At 41.5% G+C, this 17,529-nt stretch overlaps 2 protein-coding genes across 2 annotated transcripts in view; one reads left to right on the top strand and one right to left on the bottom strand.

Moving 5' to 3' along the window:
- Positions 1-11,955, top strand: part of sart3 (spliceosome associated factor 3, U4/U6 recycling protein) — a 40,480-nt gene extending 28,525 nt beyond the window's left edge. Inside the window, exons 15-19 of the mRNA XM_052032025.1 lie at positions 469-628; positions 7,551-7,993; positions 8,326-8,478; positions 9,447-9,634; positions 11,087-11,955. Coding sequence (XP_051887985.1) covers positions 469-628; positions 7,551-7,993; positions 8,326-8,478; positions 9,447-9,634; positions 11,087-11,276 — 1,134 coding nt within the window. The 3' untranslated portion in view covers positions 11,277-11,955. The remainder of the gene's footprint in view (positions 1-468; positions 629-7,550; positions 7,994-8,325; positions 8,479-9,446; positions 9,635-11,086) is intronic.
- Positions 11,956-12,568: 613 nt separating this feature from the next.
- Positions 12,569-16,301, bottom strand: ficd (FIC domain protein adenylyltransferase). Its single transcript, XM_052032507.1, has 2 exons — positions 15,935-16,301; positions 12,569-14,791 (listed from the first exon to the last, which is right to left on the bottom strand). Exons 1-2 carry the CDS (start codon positions 16,299-16,301, stop codon positions 13,710-13,712), a joined length of 1,449 nt encoding a protein of 482 aa, XP_051888467.1. The 3' UTR covers positions 12,569-13,709.
- Positions 16,302-17,529: the final 1,228 nt, after the last annotated feature.

Genomic DNA, 17,529 nt, shown 5'->3' with positions numbered 1-17,529 from the left:
GATAAGATATCTTTATTAGTCACATGTACATCGAAGCACACAATGCATCTTTTGTGTAGAGTGTTCTTGCAGCCCGCAAGTGTTGCCACGCTTCTGGCGCCAACATAGCATGCCCACGATTTCCTAACTCATAGTCTTTGGAAAGTGGGAGGAAACCGGAGCACCCGGAGGAAACCCACGCAGACACGGGGAGAACGTACAAACTCCTTACAGACAGCGGCCAGAATTGAACCTGGGTCGTTGGCGCTGTAAAGTGTTACGCTAACCGCTACACTACCGTGCCTTGTAGAGTTAGATGTGATCAAGTAATTTATATTAATTAACTATGAACATTTGTTGGTACTTTTCAGTTTAACTTGACCAAGCTACAAAGATTAGCTTTAAATATTATTGAAAGAAACGAGAATCCTCTTTGTAGAATTGAGGCTTTTAAACAGTAGTTTTGAATTATTGTTAATTTTTTCCCAGGCTGCAGAGAAAGAAGCCCTGCTGACAAAACAGGAAGAAGAGAAAAACATGCAACGGAAGAAAGCCAGATCTGAAAAGAAGGCTGCTAAAAAGGCCCAGAGACAGGCAACACCTGGAGAAAAACGCAAAGCAGATGAGGAAGAATGGGGTGACCAGTTAGGTGAGATAATCGGACCTGACTTGTGTGGTTATGAAGTGAGCACTATTCTGTATGTGCCAATATTTTTAAAGATGAGAAACCCAGTAGTGAGGCAGCAAAGACAGACTAAGTTTTTGTTTTAAAATTTTTATATTTGGCCATGAGGTAATTTTAAGCTTCTGTCCACAACCCTATTAAAAAAAATATTCTAAACATAGAACAACATTTAAAATCTAAAAATAGTTCAAAACTGCTGTCTAAAAACCTCAGTTCTGCAAAGAAGCTTTTTCTTCTTTCAATAATGGTTTCTAGTGTATGAACAGCTGTAATTTTGCAAAGTCTAAATATGTGAGAAGAGTCGACAGAATCAGAAGGCATTGATACAATTTTTGGTTTCGGTTATCAATTAGTATTCTGAGAAATTTAGTGCAGACTGGTTGGGACAGGACCTGGTTGGAACAAGATTTTCCTGTTTCTGATACATGTTCATTTACCAAAAAATATATATCAAAGTACTCTGGGATAAATTCAATCTAATCTATAACAGATTTCCTCGTGGATTGTTCTTGTCAAACTGGAGGATGTATCGGTTTGTAATAATAGGGGCATCATACCCATACCATAATTTCAGAAGCTGCCTTTCAACATGACTGAAGAGGAATACACCACTTTTATTCTTCATTTTCTACGATTTTTACCATTGCATTGGAGATCAAGTTCCATTACTTTCTCACTCTTGTCTAAGTTGATTATTACAATGCACTCCGGGCTGGTGTCCATTCCTCTCTGCATAAACTGGAACTCATCCAAAACTTAGTTGCCAGCATGCACCAAGTCCTATTGATGCATCACCCCTGAGCTCACTGACTGATGTTAAGTTTTAATCCACCAAAGCCTCATTTTAAAAATTCTCATTGCTGACTTAAATCGTTCCATAGACCTGCAGCTCCCTTTCTCTAACCTTTTCCAGCCCTACAACCCTCTAAGAGTATTCTTCCAGATATGGCCTCCTTCCCACCAGTGCTTCCTTCATTCCATTTGTCAGGCCCGGTGCTTTGAACTTTCTATCCTGATCCTTTCAGTGTCCCTGCCTCTCTTTTTCACGATTCATCTTAAAATCCACCTCTTCAACCATTCTAATTTTTTTCATGAGCTAGTTTCATTTGCCTGCATTTGGCTCACATCCCTCTGAACCTTTCCAATCCATGAACATGTCCAAATGTCTTTTTAAATGTTGCAGTTGTACCCACAGCTTGTTCCATATGCCTACCACCCCGTCTCACCTTAAACCTATGCTAACGAGGTTTAGACCCCCTCCCCCCCACCTTGGGAAAAGGATTCTGACCATTCATTTAATCTATGCCCATGTGATCTTATATACCTCTGTAAGATCACTCCTGACTCCTACTCTCCAGGGAAAAATGTCCCAGCCTCTCCTTATAACCCAAGCCCTCCAGTCCTGGTAACATCCTCCTGTATCTTTTCTGCACCCTTTCCAGCTTAATGACATCCTTACTATAGCAGGGCCACCAGAACTGCGCACAATACTCCAAGTGTGGTCTCACCAACGACTTGTACCATTGCCACATAACATCCCAACTCCTGTACTCAATGCCCTGACCAATGAAGGCAAGCATGCCATACGCCGCCTTCACCACCCTGTGTACCTATGTCTCCACTTTCAGGGAATTATGTACCTGAACCCCTAGGTGTCCCTGTTCTATAACACTCTCCAGGTCCCTGCCTTTTTCTGCGCAAGTTCTGTCCTGATTAATTTACCAACATAATCCAAAGTTAAGATGTTAAATCAGTTGTCCCACAGGGGTGGGGTGTTGTGGGTTTTCAGGATATATGGAGGGAATCGTGGAGTTGAGATGACATTCCGATCTTAAAATAGTTATATTATTCTGGCCAACATTCGCCTCTCTGTTGACACCACAAAGTCACATTGACTGGCCTTGTTTTCTTTGCCATCTGTGGAGCCTTGTTTATACATAATAGCTGGAGTTTTTTTTAACTATGCACTGATGACTGCACTTCAAAAATGATCCTTTGAAATATCACACAGACATGGAAAATGTTATAGATGTTCATTCTTATGCCTAAGAAATTGCTGAAAATATGCCAGCTGTGTCCATTATTAGTATGTAAAAAGAAAATTTGTGGCAAAGTGATGCTCTGAGTTTCCAATCACCACAAGTTGCAGTATGATTTGTAAATAGCTTTGCCAAGACTATACAAACTACTTACTTATTATGAGCTTCCCCACAATCTTCCATGTAATTACTTGATTTGCATCATTAATATGAATTAATCTCTCTGCAATCATTTGGGGTAGTTATTCACATCATCTGGACCTTGTTAATGAAATTATTTTTGGTTACTCAACATTGGAGATCCAGAAAGTGAGCAGTGAAATTGAAATGACATTCCCACAAGAAGTAGATTGTTCCTGGGGTTACTTAAATTTAAATTTTTGTTTTCCCCTTTGTTTCTTTTCTTGTGGCTAGTTTAACTTCAGTTCCCTTCAGTCAGTCCCCTTTTTATCCTAAATATTATTAAGGAGATTTACCATTGAGCTTGACATTTATGAGGCTCCAGGTGCCCAGTTCATGTCACCAATTTCAGTTCATAGCAGCAGAGAAATAAAACGAGTGATGAATGAAAATGCTAATTCATGGCACTCAGGAAACAGACTTTCTTTGTGAATGTGTGTTCCTTTTACACTGTCCCACTTTTAAAGTTGAGAGCATCCAGTAACTGGTATTTAATGTCCTTTTTGAGGGTCAATATCCTGTTAGCAGTAATACCATTGAACCATAGAACCATACAGCACAAAACAGGCCCTTCGGCCCACCGTGTCGTGCCGTCCATCAGACCACCCTCACACTACCTAACCCCTTCCTCCCGCATATCCCTCTATCTCACATTCCTCCATATGCCTATCCAACAAGCTCTTGAACCTGTTCAATATATCTGCCTCCACCACCACCCCAGGCAGTGCATTCCATGCACCAACCACTCTTTGGGTGAAAAAAACCCTCTGACATCTCCCCTGAACCTCCCACCCATAACCTTAAAGCCATGACCTCTCGTCTTGAGCATTGGTGCCCTGGGAAGGAGGCGCTGACTGTCTACTCTATCTATTCCTCTCAATATTTTATATACCTCTATCATGTCTCCTCTCATCCTCCTCCTTTCCAGTGAATAAAGCCCTAGCACCTTAAGCCTCTCCTCATATTCAATACCCTCCAATCCAGGCAGCATCCTGGTAAATCTCCTCTGCACCCTCTCCAATGCCTCCACATCCTTCCTGTAATGAGGTGACCAGAACTGAACACAGTACTCTAAATGTGGCCTAACTAGAGTTTTATAAAGCTGCATCATAACCTCGCGGCTCTTAAACTCAATCCCGCGATTTATGAAAGCCAACATCCCATTGGCCTTCTTAACTGCTCTTTCCACCTGTGAGGCAACTTTCAACGAACTGTGAATATGAACCCCCAGGTCCCTCTGCTCCTCCACACTGCCAAGTACCTTGCCGTTTACCTTGTACTCTGCCCTGGAGTTTGTCCTTCCAAAGTGTACCACCTCACACTTCTCTGGATTGAACTCCATCTGCCACTTGTCAGCCCGGCTCTGCATCCTATCAATATCCCTCTGTAAGCTCCGACAGCCCTCCACACTATCCACAACACCGCCTATCTTAGTGTCGTCGGCAAACTTACTAACCCAGCCCTCCACCCCCTCATCTAAGTCATCTATAAACATCACAAAAAGTAGAGGTCCCAGAACCGATCCCTGCGGGACACCACTAGTCACTGCCCTCCAATCCGAGGGCACTCCTTCCACCACAACCCTCTGCTTTCTACATGCAAGCCAATTCCTAATCCACACAGCCAAGCTTCCTTGGATCCCTCGGCCTCTGACCTTCTGAAGAAGCCTACCATGAGGAACCTTATCAAATGCCTTACTAAAATCCATGTAAACCACATCCACCACTCTGCCCTCATCAATCTTCCTGGTCACCTCCTCAAAGAACTCTATCAGGCTTGTGAGGCAAGATCTTCCCTTCACAAAGCCATGCTGGCTGTCCCTAATCAGTCCATGATTCTCTAGGTGTTCATAAATCCTATCCCTTAGAATCCTTTCTAACAGCTTACCCACCACAGACGTGAGACTCACCGGTCTATAATTCCCCGGCCTATCCCTATTACCTTTTTTGAACAAGGGGACCACATTCGCAATCCTCGAATCTTCCGGCACCACCCCCGTAGACAACGAGGACTCAAAGATCCTTACCAGCGGTTCAACAATCTCCTCCCTAGCCTCTCGAAGCAGCCTGGGGAAAATCCCGTCAGGCCCCGGAGATTTATCTGTCTTAATATTATTTAACAACTTCAACACATCCTCTCTCTTGATATCAACAACCTCGAGAACATTACCCCTACCAGCACTCCCTTCCACATCATCAAGACCCCTCTCCCTGGTGAATACCGAAGAGAAGTACTCATTCAGAACTTCTCCCACTTCCGCCGCCTCCAGGCAAATTCTCCCACCTTTGTCCTTAATCGGACCTACCTTCACCCTAGCCATCCTCCTACCCTTCACGTACTTGAAAAAGGCCTTGGGATTTTCCTTAACCCTACTAGCCAAAGCCTTTTCATGTCCCCTTCGAGCTCTCCTCAGCCCTTTCTTAAGTTCCTTCCTCGCTACCCTATATTCCTCACGGGCCCTGTCTGAACCTTGCTGCTTATACCTCACATATGCTACCTTCTTCTCCCTAACAAGTCGTTCCACCTCTCTCGTCACCCACGGTTCCTTCACCCTGCCATTCCTTCTCTGCCTCACCGGGACATATTTATCCCTAACATCCTGCATAAGATCCCTGAATATCGACCACATCCCCATGGTACATTTTCCTTCAAAAAGGACATCCCAATTTACACTCACAAGTTCTCTCCTTATAGCCTCATAGTTAGCCCTTCCCCAATTGAAAAACCTCTTGTCCTCTCTGCACCTGTCCCTGTCCATGACAATTTTAAAGGTTATGGAGCAATGGTCACTGTCCCCCAAATGCTCACCCACCAATAGATCCTTCACCTGTCCCGGTTCATTTCCTAAAACTAGATCTAACATGGCATTCCCTCTAGTCGGCCTGTCAATATACTGCGTCAGGAATCCCTCCTGGACACATTTAACAAATTCCGTCCCATCTAAACCTTTGGCACTAAGCAGGTTCCAGTCTATATTTGGGAAGTTGAAGTCTCCCATTATAACGACCCTGTTATTTCTGCTTTTCTCCAAACACTGCCTGCCAATCTGCTCCTCTATATCTCTACTGCTACCGGGGGGCCTATAGAATACTACGAGTAGAGTAACTGCTCCTTTCTTGTTCCTTAACTCCACCCATACGGACTCTAGAGATGATCCTTCTACAACATCCATCTTTTCCACAGCCGTAACAGTGTCCCTGACCAGTATCGCCACCCCTCCTCCTCTTCTTCCCCCTTCCCTATCCCTCTTAAAACACCGAAAACTAGGAATATTCAATATCCACTCCTCTCCTGACGTCAGCCACGTCTCAGTAATAGCCACAATATCATAGTTTCCCCCATACTTAACCAAGAGTGAATCTGGGCTTTGGTAAACCTAGAAAAGAACAACCTGCATTTATAGACACACAAGAGACTGCAGATGCTGGAATCTGGAGCAACACACAAAGAGCTGGAAGAGCTCAGCAAGTCAGGCAGCATCTATGGAGGGAAATGGACAGTCGACGTTTTGGGTCGAGACTCTTCATCTGGACTACCTGGAAGGGTCCTGACCTGAAACATTGACTGTCCATTTCCCTCCATAGATGCTGCCTGACCCGCTGAGTTCCTCCAGCGCTTTGTTTGTTGTGCCTGCGTGTATAGAACAGCTACACTTTCGAGGTGAAGTCACTCGTGGAAAGTGGGAAACTGGTTGGGAAAGTCGTTAAGTATTGCAGGTTTTCTGGAAAAAAGATGTGGTGATACACAGTGGGGTAAGGTGTGGTCCTGCCTCAGCATCACGGTCTCTGGCAATTGCTCTTGATTAGAATGGCTGATGTTATGACCATCAGAAAAACATGGCTGATGACAAGGATAACCTATATACGTTGTCTGAAGTCTTCAAAACATTCATTTCTGAATTAATTTAAATTATGAACAAATTTTTTTCCCTGATCTTTTTCTGCCAAAATCTGATCATGTTATTATGTTACGTTTTGATGCTTTTGCTTTGCTTAAACCCTTACTTTAGGCATTTGGGATTAAAGGAGAAATGTGATTTTGAACGATTCAGTTAGTTCAATATGTTGATGTTTTCTTGACCAATTACCTAGTTCTTGTTCTTGATAATTTCTCACTGATTTCTAGCAGCTTTTGCTATTTCTACTTCATGTTGGACACAAGGTTTTGGGGTGTAACTGTAATTTTAACCAATTTTTCATGTGATACATTTGCTTTATAAGATGATGCTTTATATTTTATATACTTGTTCAACCACAAGTAATATGAGATCAAAAAGAAAATTGTACAGTAATTTGGGAAATGGGAAAATATCTGCAAATTTGTCTATATTAAGAAAAAGAATCCTAACTCCTTTTGTTAGCTTGAGAACAACCCAATTTATTCTGAAAGAGATTCTTGTCTTCTTAAGAACAGCTGTGTCACCTTCATTAATCCTTCTTTTGTTCTGTGGTCCATCTCTTTATTATTGAAGTTGAAGGTTGAAGCTGCTGTGGTGATGTGCAATAGGAAGGTCAAAGCTACTGAGTTAACATTGTCTGGTTTTTACCACTCGTAGGCTTGCATTCTGACTTGGCCAGGTGCCTCTGTTACTTCAGTTCTCTTCCTATTCTCCTGCTCTGTTTATGGTGAGAAGATGAGATTTCTAAAGATTGCTTTTTGAATTTCAGACAAACCAAATAAAAAGCCTCGATCGGGGGACCCGGAAGAAAACGAGGAAGCTATGGCAATAGAATGTGGCCTGTTTGGTCGTAAAAGCAATGTAAACACTGTAGAAACTCCAGCACAACAAAAGCAAAAGGCGGTAGCTGCCACAAGGAACAAAGTTCTTCATGATAATAGCAAGGATGACCTCACTGTGTTTGTCAGCAATCTCGCATACTCGATGCCTAATCCTGATGAGAGGATGAAGGAGATATTTGAAAGCTTTGGCCAGATCGCAGATATCCGCGCTGTTTACACCAACAGGGGACATTTTCGAGGATATTGTTATGTAGAGTTTAAAGAGAAGGCAGCAGCTGCAAACGCCTTAAAGCTGGACCGGCAGGAGTTGGAAGGCCGGCCAATGTTTGTCTCACCTTGTGTTGACAAGGCAAAGAATCCAGAATTTAAGGTAGCACTTTTTATATCTATTTGCAATCAGATCAAAACACTGTTTAACAAGAAGCATGACATGCAATTCTGGCATGTTTTTGAATTCAAGCCTTCCTGCAATGTTTCCTTCATTCCTCTCAAAAACCTTTGTAATAAAAAGATAAAACAACATACTCCCATTTTCCCTCTTTTCTGTCACAAATCCTGATTATTTCCTATTCTGGTACCAAATGAGAAAAACGCCACCATGGGAGGTGACAGTAAGAGTCTAGTCTTTTACTGCAGTGAACAGAACTTTATTAAGGAACTAATTATTCACACTATTAAGCCTTAATATTTTTCACTTCTCAGGTGTTTAGGTACAGCACCAGTTTGGAAAAACACAAGATTTTTATATCAGGTTTGCCTTTCTCCTGCACTAGAGAGGACCTGGAGGACATCTGCAAAGAGCACGGAACCCTGAAGGAGATTCGTCTCGTCACTAATCGCTCTGGAAAGCCAAAGGTACACAAACTTGTGCAGTAGCTTATTGAGAAGATAGTGTGCAATGTTCATCTGTGAAGCCAGGGTATTTTCTGATCTTAAGTATTGAGTAACTTCCAGCCTGAAGAACAGATTTTGCAAGTACTTTGTCTAAAATCCACAAATTGCAGGTATGAAAGTGTCTTCCCATGCCCTTGGCAGATCTTGTGCACTTTTCACTGGCTTTTGTTGTTCGTGAACTTTTTTAGTCCTGCATTGAAAGATTAAAGATTCCAGGCTTTCAATACTGAATGCAAAAGAGGCTCCTTAGACTTTATTCAGACTGTTACTGAAACTCTCTGTTGGAAGTGTGGTGCAGCCAAATTTCTGGGAAGGAAGTGCATGTCCCACTGTGGCTCTGGAGAGCCATCAGGCCAGCCTTCCCTGATTATATCAGAACAGGAATGTAAACTTAACTCCATTTTTCTCTCTGTAGGTGTTAGCTGGCCTGCTGGGTATTTACAGCACTTTCTTTTATTTCAGATTTCAGCAGCTGCGGTGTTTTATATCGCACCGTTCCAGCATTGCTTTCCACTCTTTCCTCTTTTTTATATTTTTATCTCCAGAAAGATTTAAGCTGCAGTTGCCAAGCCTCCAGCACACTCTCTTTACTGGCATTACAAGCTTTTGTGTCATCCAGTCTTATTCAGAGAAACCTGGATTGCCAGGAACAAGTAATTAATCTTTAAGCATCAAGATTAATTTCCTTCTAGGGAACAGGAAGACAGAAAATGAAGAATCCCTTGTTATTAATCTTGGCATGTCAACTAAGTCAATGTAGAGGATCTGTGAAGGTCATTTTTCAGTCCACCCCTAGATATTAATATTTCACTAAGTGTGTATTGTATTAATTGACGCATTAAGAACTCAAAAGTGAATTAGGTTCTGTTGGCTTATTTACTTTGAGACTTCTTGAGATTAAGTGAGATTTAAATTGATTTTTGTTTCAGGGTCTGGCATATGTTGAATTTGAGAATGAAACACAAGCCTCTCAGGCAGTTCTTAAGTTGGATGGAACCTTACTTAAAGATCACACGATCAGTGTGGCCATCAGTAATCCTCCACAGAGAAAACAGACTACTAAAATTGATACTGGCAGAACTTCAGGCTCATTGCTTCCTCGGCAGTTACATGGAGCGTAAGTGTAAAACTGTGGATGATTCAGTTAGATTGAGAATTACCTCTCTCATGGTGGTCAAATATTCTAGAGTTTCATCTTAGACAATAATCATGAATATTGTATCTTTTAATTTAGGCTCCTTTTTGTCATGTAGTTCAATTTTATTTACTCTTACCTTTGAGTTGGGAGAGTTGCAAACTAGAGTAATATCCAACCATTTGAGTGGTTTTCTTAGGCATCGATGCATTTCTTCTTGTCAGTGTGGCTTGAATGTGATGGAGCCTTTATGTCATTAGGAATGGTGATATCTAGTTTGTAAAATTATCTTTTACAGTTTTGAGGTTGACCCATTCCTTACAGAATTCTGATTTGCCTACATAGAAACATCTGTGCATCTTACAGTAGCTCAACACTGTAGTGCCAGTCAGTAGATCATGGGCACCTCAATTTCATCCACCTCCCTTGGTTCTCCCACCCTTACCTAACAAGTTTATTAGTGTCAATTTTGACTTTTTCAGTTGCTGCAAACTCAACAACTGGAAGGGGGATCTATATTTACATTTGTGTAGGAGTGTTTTCTGTAATTACTATGGATCGGCTAGCTCTAGCTTTCAGGTTATTGGGTCTCCTGCATCGATGTTAAACTGTTTAGTTGGATTCTTGGACAAGATACTCCTTTTATGAGATATTTATAGCAATGTGTCTTGAGCTGTGTAGGAGTGGATAATATTGCTGTTATAAATGTACAAGGATGGATTTGAAGATTGCCATTCGCAGAATAATGGTCAGGAAAGTATTGTTTATAACTTGTACGTAATTGATGAGAAGCGGATATCTTGGGGAAGCTGCAGTTCGCTGCAGCATGGGAATGATTTAGAGGCAGGCAAGGAAACATCATTCTTTACTGGAGAACTTATTAGTCATTGTCACTTGGAAGGGGTGTTTAGCCAGGTTTTGTGTAAGTTCAGTGTGACAGGATATTCAGGTTGAATGAGGATACCATAACCAACAAGTGGCAAGCAAAGGATCAGTACAAATTTCATTGAAATCATGGTACAAAATGTCTGGGAACTTGATAATGTGATGTTTGGTGGGCTCTCAGCAAGCTTAAGCAGTGCTATCGGAGAAAAGGCTTTGAATAAACATCATGGTGAGGAATTAACTCAGAGTATTTGACCTATTTGCCAGGTTTTGGTTAGGGAGAGCAAATAATTTGAGGTAATAGTTTACATGTGGGAAGATGGAAAGTAAGATTTACATTTGAGTGTCTGAGAAAGAAAAAAAGCATAGATAATAGAGCGAAAAGTGGAGTAGCTCCATTCAAATGTGGTAAGTACACTTGTGGGTGGACCAAATGCAAATCTTGACTTAAAGGATGATCTATTCTACAGTTACTACAACTCTAAGTATAGATTTGGGAAGGAAAATTGGATTTGTTGATTCATGTGAGCTCTTTTTCAATTTTACAAGGAGGGGGAAAGGCCGGACACAGCTTGCACTTGTGCCTCGTGCTTTACAACGCTTGCCTGCACCAGGAACAAGTACTGAGAATGGGACGCTGAGAGATCAGGATGGTAACGCGAAGGGCGATTCCTCTCTAGCAGCAGAGACAAAAAAGATGACAAATGCAGACTTTGCAAAGATGTTGTTGAAGAAATAACTGTGATAACAGCATTTGGTGTTCAAATGCTGAGAGTCTAGAAAAAAATGTGAACTGCCTTTTCAGAAACCATTTCACATCAAGCATGGACAGAAATTCTGATGAGCATTGAACTGTAAATAATCTAATTTTTTTAAAGGAAGTTTGACAAGTGTTAAATATATTTGATTGAAGCTCACACTGCTTTTTTGCCTCAGAATTTTTAAGCAGTTGCTCTATTGTATTTATAGAGGTTGGCTTGTATGTTTATTTACAATATGGTGTGTTTTGTAACTGCTACTTGGTTAGTTAAGTTGCATTCTTTTTGCCTAAAACCGTACAAGTATGTAGTAGGATTTGGGGACCATTTTATGTTACTTTTGACCTCACCTTTTTATATTACTGGCTGTGTTTTTTTTTTGTTCCTGATTAAATGTTTTATATAATTGCATTGTCGTGTAACATTGGCTAAAAGGGAAATCTCACTGGTTTAAGGTGTGTTGGTGTGATCTGTCAGGAACAAGATAAAAATCAAGAAGGATAAGTAGTTTGTGAACTAGTGAAATGGCATAATTTCTGGATTTTGTGTCAACATTAAACTTTCAGCTTTATCAAAAGGAAGTTCAATATTCTGGTCCACAGGCATCAACAGCAGTTTAAGACCATCTGGTTCTCCTTAGCTGCAGAAGTAGTATATTCTTTCAAGTAGAACTGGGGAAAACTATCTCAAGGCCTGACTGTCCTTCAGCTAACATCACTAAAACAGTCATTACTAACCATATTGTTCTTTCTTTGGTTTTACTGAACACAAAATTGGAAACCAGCTTTACTACCTTATAGCATGGACTGTGGTTCAAGCACTGAGGTGCTTTGGGGATGTCCCAAGGGAGAAACATTTAATTCACTACAATCCTAATAGTGATATGCATTTTAAGCCCAGGAAATAACTGTCTCTGAGGAAGCAATGGTCGGCTCAGTTAATTACTTAACATTTTTGTGCAATCATGTGGGTTCGGCTTAAACGTAACACACTCTGGACTAAGATGCTCACTCTGTTAGATTTGCTAAGCACCAGAAAGGCCTTTTACTGTTTACACAGAGCTATTCAACAGGGTAGGCCAAGCTGGATCAACAGCATGATAATAACTGTTTATGAACGTGCAGGCACTGATTACACAGCTTAAAAAAAATTATAAGTACCACCCACCCCACAGTTTGTTATTTCAAAAAGTTTTAGCTTCTGGTTGGTTACACCAACCAGAAGATTCAACTCTTTTGCATGAGTGCTTTTTCTATGCTAGTCACTTACATGATACCAAAGGATATAAACAGTATAATTTATTTCTTACATTTTATATATTATAAATACACTATTTTAATGGCCTGTTTAAATAGCTCATTTATACAAAGTGCAATTTCCATTCACATAAATATTCCAGTCTCTTTGAAGAAAAATTGTTAAACTATGGTCTAAGGTTTGTTCCACACTGATTCCTTTGAATATGATTATTCAAGTGAGAGCTTGGAGTTAAATCTGATGAGAAAGTGCACATTACTGTAGTTTCTACAGCAACTGATGAACTTAGGATATTTTTCATTCAGATCTTTGGTCTGCCCAATTGTCTGAAACCAACTCCAGTAATCCCACCAGCTGAATAAAATCTAACAGAGTTAGATTTCCTCTTTAGAACTGTGCTAAACAGCCTATTATTAACATAAAACAAAGACAAATACTTTAGGGAATCATAACATTCATGACAGCTTCACTAGAGGGTGCAATCTTTGCAGTATGATGCTGGTTGGAAAAAAAAATTAGTTTGATTTTGCTCCCCCCATATAAAGGTATTTAAAAAGGATGTTGCCAAAAACTGTCTCCAGATATTAAACTTGAATTTATGTTCTCAAAATATAGTAATTACCTCCCTCCCAGCTTGGGAGGGGTTAGAAGTGAGGACCTCTTCTGCTCCTTCCCCAAGTACCAAGGGACAGGATAACAAACCTGCTGTCCAGCCGCAGGTACTGGAATTCACATTCCCATTTCCTTAACTGATCCAGAAAACTGGGATCAATTGTTTCCCTGTCCTTCCCCCATCCAAATTATGTGCCCAACAATTTATTTAGCTGTTGAAATTACATGAGACTCATTTGTTCATATAACAGCAAAATATTTGTTGGCAAATATTACACTGGCACATTATAAAAAAATGTTCTCCTTTATAGTACCAATCAAGAATGGGAGAGATGTGGAGCATGGGTCCACTATTCTCAAATAGTAACTAGTATTCCAACAGCAGAAATCCTAACATGTAAAGCTGCTGTGGGATTTTTTTCTTCTTTCCTCCCTGAAAGCCAAACAGACAGAACACTTCAGTAAAGACTTGGCAAATTTCTGAAGGAATCAAGTTTAACTAAAGTTCACACTCATAATCATACCAATTACGGAGCATCAAGCCATTAGTTTTTAACTAAGATGGTTTGTGTATAATCTGAATGGTTTGGATTAGCTTCAGGTAAACCTTTATCAACAGAATGATCAGCTGTTGCAATCAGCAGCAAGTCAAGTGTCATCTCTGTGCACTTTCCAATAAAGCGGATAAATGGCCTTACATCACCCTCATTGGCCAAATCTAATGCAGTATAATACTCTGCCCGCTGCTCCTTGCGGATTGTGATAGGTGGATAACCTGCCTGCATTAAAATAAGATTCATCAGTAATCGAGCCGTCCTTCCATTCCCATCTACAAACGGATGGATATAAACAAGTTTATAATGTGCAAGGGCAGCAAATTCTACAGGATGTAGACTCATGGCTTCTTCAGAATTCAACCACTGGACAAGCTCTTGCATTTGTTTCTTGACATCTCTGGGATGGGGAGGAATGTGATGGCCTACGAACACTTGGTTGGTTCGAAATCTTCCAGCTTCTACAGGATCAACATATCCCAAAACTCTTCTGTGAATCTGTAAAATATCATCTATATTAACAGATCCAATTCTTGATACCAGAGATTTATTGAGATACTTCATAGCTGCATCAACCCCAATAACTTCATTCTGCTCCACCAGGCTCTTCCCAGGTACGGCATACCTTGTTTCTATGATGTGCCTGATCTCAGAAAGGGTCAGTGTATTCCCTTCAATGGCCACAGTATGATAAATATGATGGTAATAACTTTCCTCCATCACACGGTGCAATGCAGCATTCCCTTTGGGTATCGCCATCAACTTTTTAACCTTGCGGTCAATGATACCAAACTGCTTTTGGTCAATTTCTTCCACCAGTGGTAACGTTCTGTCACGGTTGACCAGTGCCTTCTCATTGCATGGAGAAATAGTCAGTGCTTTTGTGTATAAATGGTCAGCTTGGATAACATCCTTATTCTCTTCCATGAAGACACCCAATTCATTCAATGCATCTACATAGTGTGGGTCCATATTTAAGGCATGCATGAACAGTTTATGTGCCTTTTCTCTCTTCCCCAGACGCTTCATCTCCAGAGCCTGGTGCAGAGCAGCTTTAGCTTCCAATTGGATTTCTGAAATTAAAATCAATTTCCAAATTACAGGGGGCTAAACCAGCTTATAGACATTTTAGAGTATGATTTTCATTTGCCAGTTACCTGATTTACATACATCAGAAGAATTGGCTAACTAGCTGATAAAACAAAAAACCAAAACTTGGAAACTTGTTCTGAATACTCAAAGGCTTTACACTGTGTGGTGGTGTACATAACTAGGCAGTAATTTTTTAAAAAAAATGAAAATCACTACAACTTGGGAAGGTTACATCGTTTAATTTTTGTTCTAAAAATTGTAAGGACCAATCCACAGAACAAAGAAGCAGCTTTTGATTGAATATCATGAAACGGCATTTCATCATAACAGATGGAAACAACAGCGCTGGCATTGCGATGTTCATTTCACCTTGAATCACAGGATCAGCTGGGCTGAATATGTGACTGTTTAAAGTTTTTAAGTACTCACAGATCAAAATGATGGCTTTGATCTCAAAAGCCCCTCATTTAAATATGTTATATTCATTAATAACCGACCTTTTTTTAAAAAAAGTCTGGCTACCAATAGAGGGGTTGATGGGGTATCAGGTCAAGTGCTCGGCAGAATGTCAAGTTCATCGGGGAAGATGCTGAACAGCAATTTTAGATGATGAGAATATCAAGTACATTCTCATAATCATTTAATATCGCATTAGCCAACTGACACTGTCTAACCACTGGTGTCTTTTCAGCTGTCTAGGTCCTGGAGTTCCACCCCAAAACCCCTCATACTCAATCCTTACAACCTACCTCTGAACATGTTTGTGTCAGCATTTATGCTGCTGTGGTGAGCCAAAGGACATATCACTGCGGTAAAAAGGACTGTGTAAATGTACATTGTTGATATGACATAGCGAATGCTACAGACCTTATTTAAAAAAAAACCCCAAACTGCTGAGGGTTCATCGTTGAACGCCATGGGGGCGAAGCAGGGGGCAAAATCCAACAGCTGCCCGAGGATGGGGAGCAGCCTCCGGGACTCGGAGTTTCCCGACACGGACTGGGCTTCGGCAGGAGGCAGGGAAGGGGATGGGCGAGCAGCCACACGGCCTGTAACGAGTGCTGGGGTGCAAGTCCTCTACCGCCGGCCGGGGAGGGTTGCCCCCACCCCCGCCGAGCCCTTACCTGGCCCCGCTTTCCGCCTGAAGGCCCAGGGCTCGCCGACTTGGCTCAGCTCCACCCCGCTGTAGGTGAGGCTAAGCCCAGTGCTGGAGTCGCCGCTCAATCCCGAGTCCAGAAGGCGGCATCGCAGCAACCACAAGGCGCCCTTGAGGTGCGGCAGTAGCAAGGCGGTGAAGGAGCCGAGGAGCACAGTCGCCACCACGGAGACGCCCCGCTTCCTCAGACCCATCGCACCCACTGCGCGGCCGAGGCTCCGGCGGCCCGGGAGCATTGGCAACTCACTGTCGCAGCCCCTCTCGCCGTTGATTGGTTGCCCTCTGCCGGAGCGCCCTTCTTTTAGCACCGATTGGTCGGGATATCTTGCAATCATAGATCCAGCCAATGGAAAACTGATACGTAACCGGTGCTCAGCCACTCGCTGATGCGCAACGTGTTGCTAGTTTATACGCATGGTCCAATGAGGGCTCCCTGCATGTGAATTACATCAACAACAGGAAAGGCAGTCGCCCGCTCTCGGTTAGTGGACGGGTCGGACCCCACCTCCCCCGCCCCGAAGCATTTGCTGAAGGGTTGTATACAAATGATAGTTATCTATAGACGTTTGTATATAAATGATGGCATCTGAACATTAATTGGAACCACACAACTTTGCGCTGAAAATGTTGAGCTGAGCATATTTTCTATCCATAAGATAAATTGCAAATGTACAAATATATTTTGAAATAATGCCGCTGATCTACGGACCGAGGCCATCACCTAGCCAATGCATTACTTTCTTTCCCTTACGAATGCTGCAAATTCCAAATAAAAACAGAGATGGAAATACCCAGCAAATCCGGTAGCTTGTGAAAAGAGGGAAACAATTTGTCGGATAAAAAGGACATTGAGCTGAAATGTTGTTTCTGCACAGATGCTTCCCAACTTGAATATTTCTTCTCCCTTCCATGTTTTCATTCCCCATATTTAAGGTCTGCCCATTTCTGAAATCAGGCTTTTCTAAAAATGCTGCTTCCTTACTTTCACAATAATAGTGCTAATAGCACACTTAAAACAAAAGCCTCAAGAATCAAAGCTAACTGCAAACAAATCATTTTATTCAATGAATGGAGTTACATTTTAACAAAGCTTTTTAAAGTAATATTTTAGTATCTGTAGCTGGTTAAATATTGTTATCTGATTTATTGGAAACTGCTTCCAATGCATTAGCATCCCATCTTAAGTGACCATTACCATGTAGATTCCAGATGTGGTTTTACCACTGCCCTATGTGACCAAAGTCAAAGACACTTTGTTAGATCTGGGAAAAAAAGAGAAAACTAGTCTTAAATTGCAGAGAAGGTGGGGTGTCACAGGGAGTACCTGTGATAGGGTGAGGCCAGAGTTGCCAAAGCAATAAATTGTAGAGATTATCTGATAAATGGTTTGGGAAAGTGCCATAAGGAGTGTGTTTTGTCTCTTCATGACCCTTTTGTCTGCTCTTCAGTCCTAACCACCACTTTCCCACACTACTGCCGGAGATACTACACCAATCCTTTTATCTCTTCCCATCCCATCATCCAGGGACCCAAACAGGCCTTCCAATTGAGCTATATTCATGT

Source organism: Pristis pectinata, chromosome 17 (assembly GCF_009764475.1).
Source record: "Pristis pectinata isolate sPriPec2 chromosome 17, sPriPec2.1.pri, whole genome shotgun sequence".
Lineage (NCBI taxonomy): Eukaryota > Metazoa > Chordata > Chondrichthyes > Rhinopristiformes > Pristidae > Pristis > Pristis pectinata.
The sequence above is the reverse complement of the archived record's forward strand: the minus strand, read 5'-3'. Positions and strand labels throughout refer to the sequence as shown.

Bases quoted from the DNA above. Each gene is read 5' to 3' on its own strand.
- ficd (XM_052032507.1), bottom strand. From the start codon at position 16,301: ATGATTGCAAGATATCCCGACCAATCGGTGCTAAAAGAAGGGCGCTCC. The intron at 14,792-15,934 runs GTAAGGGCTCGG...TTTTAATTTCAG, and splicing joins CAGGCGGAAAGCGGGGCCAG to AAATCCAATTGGAAGCTAAA.